General features: G+C 52.1%; 3 protein-coding genes across 3 annotated transcripts; all 3 read right to left on the bottom strand.

The window, feature by feature from the left end:
* Positions 1–452: 452 nt before the first annotated feature.
* EI97DRAFT_446049 (S-adenosyl-L-methionine-dependent methyltransferase) lies at positions 453–4,244 on the bottom strand (the record flags this gene model as incomplete). Its single annotated transcript, XM_033800003.1, has 2 exons — positions 453–4,010; positions 4,074–4,244. 2 exons carry the CDS (start codon positions 4,242–4,244, stop codon positions 453–455), a joined length of 3,729 nt encoding a protein of 1,242 aa, XP_033649695.1.
* A 1,027-nt stretch (positions 4,245–5,271) lies between these two features.
* EI97DRAFT_386417 (uncharacterized protein) lies at positions 5,272–6,701 on the bottom strand (the record flags this gene model as incomplete). Its single annotated transcript, XM_033796065.1, has 3 exons — positions 5,272–6,072; positions 6,127–6,198; positions 6,318–6,701. 3 exons carry the CDS (start codon positions 6,699–6,701, stop codon positions 5,272–5,274), a joined length of 1,257 nt encoding a protein of 418 aa, XP_033649694.1.
* A 578-nt stretch (positions 6,702–7,279) lies between these two features.
* EI97DRAFT_437235 (AhpC/TSA family protein) lies at positions 7,280–8,468 on the bottom strand. Its single transcript, XM_033799297.1, has 5 exons — positions 8,141–8,468; positions 7,953–8,070; positions 7,849–7,894; positions 7,626–7,791; positions 7,280–7,568 (listed from the first exon to the last, which is right to left on the bottom strand). The coding sequence occupies exons 1-5, from the start codon at positions 8,355–8,357 to the stop codon at positions 7,540–7,542; spliced, it is 576 nt and encodes a 191-aa protein (XP_033649693.1). The 5' UTR covers positions 8,358–8,468; the 3' UTR covers positions 7,280–7,539.
* Between the last annotated feature and the right edge of the window lie 986 nt (positions 8,469–9,454).

Below are 9,454 nucleotides of genomic sequence, written 5' to 3'. Positions count from 1 at the left end.
AATCCAGCACGGCGGTACAGTAGAGTACGGCGAGGGGGCAGCACAGGCAGCTGCTGAGGCCTCTTTAGTGCCTCAGCAATCCAAGAAGGCTCAGGTTGAGGATAGTCACCAGACGTCGCAGCTAGGTGTACGGCGCTGTGGGAACTGCGGCAGGACTGGGCACAACGCACGAACATGCAAGAAGGATACAGAGGTGTCTTCTAAGTTAGATGGAAGTACAGTATACCAAGGTTCTCTCTTTAATAGCGAATAATATGGTATTCTATATAATGAGTTGGTTATGCCAAGAGATTCTGCGACACTCGGTGGTGTGCGACACTCGGTGGTGGAATACGTTATGTAGAAACGTAGAAACCCTCGGCAGCGCTCTGATTGATAACAAACCATTGCTATATCCGAAAAATCCTCGAACGGGAGCTGCTTTCCGCCGAATACCCAGCCCATGTCCTCTTTCAACTCGGAGATCTTGATGCCAAACCCTTTAGCAGAGTCTCGGGCTTCTTGTCCCATCTGAGGGGTGCAAACTCTGCTTGGAGCCCCGAATGCCTTGTCCTCTTCTTTTTGTTGCTCCCATCGCCGAAACCATCCACGACTTCCGATGAACGCCTCTTTGATGCAGCTGCAGTGAGGGCTGCGCGGTGGCGTTCCGTGTGGAACACAATGGTGGACTGTGCACTAGGATGTTCGTCGGCACAGTGCGACAGAGTTCCTCCGGTGTTGGCTCCACTGACAGAGCTTGATTCGCTGATCGAATTCGGGCTGCTGCTGAAAGAGGTGGGTTCGCTGATGGTGTTGGAATCTTCTTCCTCTTCGTCATGCCCCTGTGTTGTTTTTGAACCATTCACATTTGCGCCAATGGTTTCTTTCCGAGAGGTCCATGATATAGTTGTCTTCGATGTGATCACAACGCCAGATAACTTTCTCATCGTTGTCTTGGTCCTAAGATCCAATGGCTTGGTGGTAGTGTGCACACCCATGACCTCCGAACTCCCTTGTTGCTCGAGAAAATCCGGTTTGACTTTGCCATATTCAGCGGTCAAGCGTAAAGCGGCCCTAGGCCCATTCACTTCATGAGTCTTCTCCACAGCCTGTCGCAGCGCCAAACCCAGTGCAAAAGACACATTGCGGTCTACTCCGTTGCCGATTATTCTCCACTGGTCGCGTGGAGCTCCTAGAATAACTTCGTCGTCGGGAATCCCCTGCGCACGCCTTGCTTCCATGACCGTGGTGGGGCGCGGTTGCTCCCAATGAATGATGTCTCCCGTGCGGTTGTCTTGCGGCGAAATTTGTGTCATTATCGTAGGTATGGGCCCGGTAGGCGGAATGCGCCTGAAAGCTTTTCCTGGAACCTTCTTGTTTGCCTTTATGAGGCTCCCACTCAACAAACCGAGAGACAACGCCTCCTTGTAGCCCATTGCAACGGGCGTGACTGGAATTCGTTTCATCAGCTCGCGGTCCCGCTGATTCATCCGGCCGCTTAACCTGTGGTCAGGATATTCTACGCATATTTGTTGGAACCCGGAGCCGATATTTGGAAGATCGCCAATGGCCTGCTCGGCGGTAGTGCATGTAAACGGAGTGGGATAATATTCCTGGCAACCAAAAGGCTGGCCTGTCGGGAGCTTGCCAAGACTTCGTCCCTTAAACCAGTCTGGATGGGAATGCGTGTGAGGAGGGGGTTGAATTAGTTCCAGTCCGGGGGCAGCAATCGAAATAAAAAGTCGCCTTCTGGACTGACAGCTTGAATAATTCCAGGCGTCCATTATGTAGTAGTTAGCTTGGTAGCCTAAAGCGACTAGGCAGGCCACAAGCTGAGAGAAGACCTTTTCGTCTTCATGACCCTTTCGGATGTTTGTCATGGAGACTACGTTCTCTAGGATACCATATAGTGGCCTATATAGGTCGACAAAGGAACAGAAGGTCGTGATATGAGAAGCGTTGCGGAGGGACTGTTCGCTATATGGGTCCTTCTGCATTGTCGAAAAACCAGGACACGGGCTTCCAGCTGCTATGAATTGTATGTCGCCAATACGTGCTAGAGGCACAACGTCCTTGCCTTCCAAGACTAACTTCAGGTAGTTGTCAACAGATCCAAAATAGATCTGGAGATTTTTCCCTTTGCTGTTCGCCAGTTGTGTATGAACCGCTTCTCGAGAGATATCGACTGCTTGTGTGAAGGTAACTGCTCCACCTTCCTCAAGGCCTCTGTCAAGATTTCCACCACCTGAAAAGATGCTGAGGCCTTTCAAGGGCTGAGAAGACTTTAGATTGATTGGGCCTTCTTTCATTGGCGTCGGAGCTCGGTTCAGGGATTCCAGATATGGTTGGTTGTCAACCACGGTGAGATGGGAAGTAATGAACCAGTAATCGCCATTTCCTCGACGGTTGTATGGCATAGCCACTTCATGATCCAGTACTTTTCGGATTGAAAAGTATCTTATGTGGCATTTACGTTGTATACTCGAGGGTGAAACTTCGACAACTCTGTTAGTCCATACAAGTTCGTTAGGGGCGTGAATCCCCGGACGGCGCGTATTCAAATAATCGCGAGCCAACCCCTGAATTCCTGTCACCTCCTGCAGCCTGACTAACTGGCGAACATAAACGCGATTTTGGTCGTTATCCCAGTGGTCAACCACTACCGGTTCCAGTCTCCCATTCCTCGTTTGCTGGATATATACAGTTTCGCCAGGCGCAGCCTTGCATCGAGAGACTGGGGGAGTGGCTGCTTGTTTACAACGGCATAGAAAATCCTCCTCATTCAAGCTCACGAACGAGCAATCTGTCGTTACGTATTTGCGAGTGACAAATATGTTCGCATTTGCATCCTTCGACTCTGGCGCTGACATCCAGTTAACCGAGTACTTGCGGATTACTACCGATGAAAGAAACCCTCTTTTTTGGCAGTTGCAATGATCGCTCAGAAACATTTCGTCCTGGAAAGGGTATCTCATATCCAGCATGATGGTATCTTCAGGCCGGTATAGCCAGAGGACGAACAGCCGTTGTACTCCAGAAGCAAGGGTGTCGATCCTTTGAACATACGCCAGGTATTCTTTGGTGGTGTTTCCCCAAGACCCACCCTCATCTGGAGGAATTCCTACCACATCCCCAACTTTAAAAAGTCTACTCCCAGCCGGGAGCACGGGAGGGAGCCGAAGATTTTGACCAGTGAATCGGTTCGGCTGCTGGAATCCCAGCGTCTTCTTTCGGTGCTCCTGTTCTTTGTTCACGCTGGCCTCAGGTGACATCTCCTTTAGATGACTGCCAAAGTACATGTGGGAGAAGCACTCGTATACAAGTGGAGTACAGACGGTGTACGGCAGCGGCTGGGGCTGCTCTTTTATTGCCGTCTTCCCTCCTATCAAGAACTCTCCCCAAATGGGGTGACAGAAGATACTTTTCGCATTCGGGAGGTTGTAGGCTTGGCTGTACAGAAAGTCTCCGTAAGCGTTGAAATCCCCAAGATAACAATTCGTCTTGCGTTTCTGCGCCCATGCTTCAAATTGCTCATTTCCCTTGAACCGTGCCGCCGCCCAGGGAAGGAACTCTTCTCTGAAATGCGATAGGTGGACGGCTCTGCCAGATCGAGAATCAATGAAGTCAATGGCGTGTTTGCCGAATTGGGAAATCCATTGGAACGATCGATACAACGAGGCATAATCCATTGAAGGCTTCTTCAACTGGTACCATATGTCGTAATCGACGTGCTTTGCGGCAATTCTTGATTTGAGGTATACTTCCGTGCCTGGATGTTCATCGTCGTTGTAACCTTCAATGGATATGTCCTCGATCAAGACATTCTCCACGTAGAATTCCGACTTGAGCAGGGGCGAGGACACAACCCCGTTGAAGCACAGGTTCGATGCTCTTGAGTTGAAACGGTGAAGCGAGCTGAATTGATATGCGGCTTTTCCCGATGGAGCTCCGTAAATCTCGAAGTCGTTGACTTCTACAATAATCAATCGGGTTCCACTAGGTTCGTCGCTACTGCTTCTGTTTCTGACAAGCTGTTTATGTGTCAATTTAGAATCCTTAAGGCTACAGATAATCTTTGCCATTTCGCAACTCACTTCGAACAACAAACTTCGATCCTCGGTCTTGGAACTCGGCGGCAGCGGGGTTCGAGCATTCTCATACGCACTTCTCGAGTATTCGACTGGGTGCGGTCGGACTTGTTCTCCACGCTTGGGAATGGGACCCTTCCCGATTTGCTCCGATTCCTCGGAGCAGCTTTCCGGCATCTCTCGAGGGTTACGACTGCATGCAAAGCGCAGCTACTGAACGAAGACACGAGCAGGTAGTAGAGCGCGTATGCGAATCCCGAGACAAGGGTGTGCCGAACTGGTACAGATCTCGGAAATCGTAGGACACGTTGTCAATCTCGACTTGTGATGCCGCGGTAGAACTCTTAAAACGAGAGCAACGGAAGTTGTCAATACCGGAGAGACAACAGGTGTGGAATCCAGCAGCTTATATCCTACTGCGGCGGTGCCACTCAAACGGCAAGCAAGTCGGTCCCAAAGATACCCAACCTTCACCGCTGCCTACTCACATACTGTCGGTGAAGTGAGAGAGCGGGCTTCGAGAGGGTCAAATTCCGCCTTCACCTTCCGTCTCTCAACTCGCGGTGATATGGGTGGCTGGGAGCACCGACGTTTGGTGACTCGGCAATACAAACAATGTGAAGGAGACAATTAATAACAAAGTGCAAGGCGTTGCATGCGTCATGGCCGTCCCATCTGTCTCATGGTGAAGTGAAGGTCCATTTCTCCGCAGAGGTGAGCGTGAAGGTGACGCGGTCTGTCCAAGTTGGGGGCCGACACGTAGACGCGACGGGGGAAGACGCGCTAGCCGGATTGAGTAACAGTCTGGAGTGGCATACTGTAAAATGGACAAGAATTCTTTGAGGATTCGTAGAGCCGGGACAATAGGAGTCGGATAGAGGGAGTGCTGAAGACTGAGAAAATGAGGATTGTGAGCGGAGAGCGAAGGTGTTTATATGCTGACTAACTAGGACTGTGAGGAAGGTATTACCCCAGCATGGCTCTACCCATGCAGGCACAAAAACCTTACTGGGATAAGCGCTGGTAGGAGAAGAGATGGAGAATGATAAGAACTTTTGGGAGTATAAAGGGAGTTGGTGTCTTACTCTTACTCTATTGCTGGCTTGAATGTTTTGTGCATACTGATCCAGCAATCCCCAGAATATACAAAGACATGGCGACATTATGACGTTCCCCATAACCACACTTTCCAACCTCTCACATCCTAATCCTGCGGCGGGCCCTTGGACTTGCCCGGCAAATACTCCTCGATCCCCTCACTATCCCAACTCTCCGTCTCCTCCTTCCTCATCTTCTCATCCTTCCCCCTCTCCAAAGCCTCATTCCTTAACTTATCCATCGTCACATCCATCTCGCCAATCTTCGTCCGTAACTCCTTCATCCTCGCCCTGTCCTTCTCACTCCACTCGGGCAGCGGTTTATTCTCCTTCCTTGCCTTCTCCTCTTTCTCAAGGTAATTGTTGCGCAGCTCCTCATTCAGCTTATTCCTTTCATTCTGCATATTGAAGAAGTCGGCGAACTTGGCCCGGCCGCCAAAACAAAAGCCATACCCGTCACAGTAGCACGTATTCATCGCCGGACAATAAACCTCGTGTCCCGTAAAGATGTAATGCCAGATATACTCAAACACCCTGCCGGACCACTGATCATCCATACTCGTCTTCAGCAGCCAATTCCGATAGTGGTGGAAGCGTTCGATGGGGACCTGGCGGATACGGTCGCGGGACACGGCGAACTGGGCGCAGCAGATTCCGGATAGCGAGGACGGGATGGGTGCGCCCGGGTGCAGTTGCTCCCAGATGTGGCGGCGCATGTAGATTTCTTCGGGCTTGAGGAAGAAGTCGAGGTCGCCGCCGGGGCGGTCCAGGTGGATCCAGTCCGGACAGCCGGGCTCGTGGTGGCAGCGAACGTTCATGTAGCCGTTGCGGTGGACGCGGTCGTGGTTGAGGCGTTTGATCATCTGGGCGGCGTCGAGGCCCATGAGCATGTTGTTGTGCCATGCGTGCTGGTGGCGGGAGGTTAGCTGGCGAGGTTGAGTAGAGCGTGGAGAAGGTGGTACCTTGTGGGAATGCATGAAGATGATAGTGTCGGGTAGCTTGTTATAGTTGTCAATCAGATATGTGAGGTAGACCTATGCGCTTGTTAGTCCTCATCCCTTGCATGCCTCGTTCTGATCTATCTTTCGAAACGCAACGTCCTCCCCTAGGCACAACCGCAAACTTCAACCTCAGCAAGGAACACTCAACATACCATAGCTTCCCTCCCCTTATTCTTCGGAATCTTCCTCTGCGCCTTGGGATTATCCACCTCATACACCACCACGTCCACGCCCGGCAAATCCGCCTCCATCCACCTCAGCTCCTCGTCCTTCATCTTCCCCACGACGACCACATAGCTATAGTTCTCCCCCTTTGGTTTCGCGACCCCTTCAGTGAATCGCAGCGGTATGCTAAAATCGAGCGGGTCGCGGTTTTTTGTTGTCGAACTTGAGGGATATTGTGCGGACGGGTGATCGAAGCCGGGGATATGCGAGTTTGAGGGCGAGGAAGATGTAACGCGGAAGTACCACGCGCCGAGGGCTACGAGAGCTACGACGGAAACGAAGGACAGCAGGCGGGGCGGTCCGGCGAGCATGTTGCCGCAGGTGGATGTTTATTTCAGAGGACGCGCATGCGACGAGCCGAGACGGGGCAGCTGCTGATAATTGGTGTCCACGAATTATGGTTTGGGGGAATTGCAGAGCTCCACAAGCGGGACGAGAGTAGGATTGCGCCTTCTATGGGGACGACAAGACGAGGATATTACGAAGGATCGGTCGTCGCTGGCATTGGAGACCCGTCGTGCGCAGCCGGCGCTGGTGATTTCGAAAAGAGTGAATGGCCATTGGAGATGGATGGCGGTGGTTTGGCGGCTGTGAGATCGGGGCGGCGAATTTGGTGCAAACAAAGCCCGGGATTCGCTGGGTGCAAGATCGCCAACCGCTTGAGGACCACTTTGTGTTTCAGGGAGAGGACCTTTCGCTGATAATATGGATGGCTGCTAGTGACGGGTATAGTGGTACTTGCGCGATCGAAGATATGCGGGTGGTATATGCTGAATCGGAATGGCTATTTGGTGGCTATTGGTTAAATTCAATACATATCTCCAGACGGACCAAGCGACTGGAGTAACGTCCATATATAATTAGAAATAGCACACCAGATACAGCAGTTCCCCATGATATTAGGTGAGTGAGGCCAAGAGAAAACAACTCCACACGCGACCGTGAATGAATGCATCACGTGATATTTCCATTCCTATGAAGCTAAGGTGAAATTGACCACCTGCATGTGCCCAAGGTTTTCAACAGGGTAGTTCACGCTTGGGCGAAATTCCCTCTCGTCTACTCACCTAACCAGTCCACTAGGTCTCCACTTGCCAGTGAGTAGTATGGCAAGAGACTCCTCATAGTCTATGAAATCCTGACTTTGCCTCACTTCAATACTTTGGCAGCGGCGGACACTGTAATACACTCAGCTTACGCTCATGAGATGCGTCCCAAGCGTATACACCACTGACCACTTAAGCCGGTGTTGTCAGGCTCGACATGAGCTTCCTTGACAACACCATCCTCGACGACGAGGGCGTAACGCTTGCTCCTGGGACCTCCAAAGATGGCCGTGCCGTCGAAGGCGAGGTCAAGGGCATTGGTGAATTCCAGCTTGGGGTCGGCGAGGAAGCGAATCTGTTTTGTTTTGAAGTTTAGAAGCGAGGACATGGCAATTGGAAGAAGAAGACATACGCCGCTGGATCCAGAGGGGTCTAGAGACTTGGCCCAGGCTTTCGTACTAGTCCCATGTCAGCTACTGTGAGGTGGGTGTTGTGGTAAGAGACAAGCTAACATACACGAAAGCGTCATTGACAGCTACAACAAAGACTTTGCCTGCATCCTTGAGCGTGGCCGAATCAATGTAGCCGGGGATGTGGCTCTCGGAGCAACTGGGGGAGAAGGCGGCGGGAACGCCTGGACGAAAACGGTCAGGCCCAACTGGGGACTACAAGCAGATATCGTCATTCTGTTTGTGCAGGCTCACCAATGATGAGGCTCTTGCCCTTGCTGAGCTCGTCGGCAATGCGTACTTTGTTGCCGGGCGAGTTCTCCATGAGCTCTACATTGGGGATGCGGTCGCCCACGCTGACGAAGACGGGCGCCGAGGAGTGGAAGGCAGCTGGGCATGAGGAGGGAGATGCAAGCAGACGGCGAGCTGCAGACTGGGGCTTTGCCCTTGCGAGGCTGCGAGCAACGAACATGGCCGCTGTCTGTGTGAAGATTCTTTGTTGTAAATAGCGTAAGTGACCAGTTTGGTTGACTACAGTACTGTGTACTTGTAAGAGCAAAGTGAGGTCAATGGTGTTGCACGGTTGACGAGGTGCTCAAGCTGCGATTGGCCGAAGCGGATCTGAAAGCATGGGCCAGCTTGGCAATCTTTGCAGGCTTGGCAGTCGTGGAGATCTGCAAGTCCGTGCGAGCGGGGGACTTGGTTGCAATTGGAAAGACGAAAGTGGCACTTCCACTGCCGGGGAATCTGATCCTCAACTGGGACCTATTCCTGGGACTGGTTCAACAAAGTGGTTGCATCATCGCCCTGCCCTCGCTCCTTTTCTCGTATCCATCTGCAATGATAATAGTAGACTACCATGATACTGTCACAGCACATACAAGTACACAGTAGTAATGAATCCCATGTTAGCTGCATCTCTTTATTGCCAATGTACTGTGGTAGATTGTCCTGTGCCTTGCGGGCGCAGGTTCCCGGTGTCCCTTACCAGCCGGAGGACTGCTCCATCACTGCAAAAGTACTGCATCTTCATGGCAAGCCTAACTCGGTCCTGTGTAGCCTACTGTGTAGAAGAGTGACCAGGGCATGCCCACCCCATGGCCATTGTTCCCGGTACCGAAAAAGGTACGGAGTTAGACGGCCACCCATATGGCCATGTCCGAGTAACCTTTGCAAAGATACGCTGTCAGCCGGCGCATCAGATGCCCTTTGTCCACCCAACAATTCAGACCCAGCCTGGGAGAAAGGGAGATACCGATAGCCGTCCCGCATCTCGTTGTGCTGTCCCCTGCCGTCTCCCTGCTGTGCCCTGCCGTGCCCTGCCGCCGGCATACCCACGATTCAGCCAGAGAGAGAGAGAGGGCCAGCGCCATCTGCCAGGGTTCACCGAGTTAGCCATCAAAAAGCGTCGCCTAATCATAAGTACCCTTTCGCCTGCGGGTATTGTAAAACCGGCGCTGGTCCCAGTGCTCCAGTGGTGGTCCCCTCAAATCCTGGCCGACCAACACGTTGCCCCAAGGCTCCTGTTATTCCCTCTGCTTCTTCTGCACCCTGCCTCTATCCCCCTTC

This window comes from Westerdykella ornata, assembly GCF_010094085.1.
Source record: "Westerdykella ornata strain CBS 379.55 unplaced genomic scaffold EI97scaffold_43, whole genome shotgun sequence".
NCBI lineage: Eukaryota > Fungi > Ascomycota > Dothideomycetes > Pleosporales > Sporormiaceae > Westerdykella > Westerdykella ornata.
The sequence above is the reverse complement of the archived record's forward strand: the minus strand, read 5'-3'. Positions and strand labels throughout refer to the sequence as shown.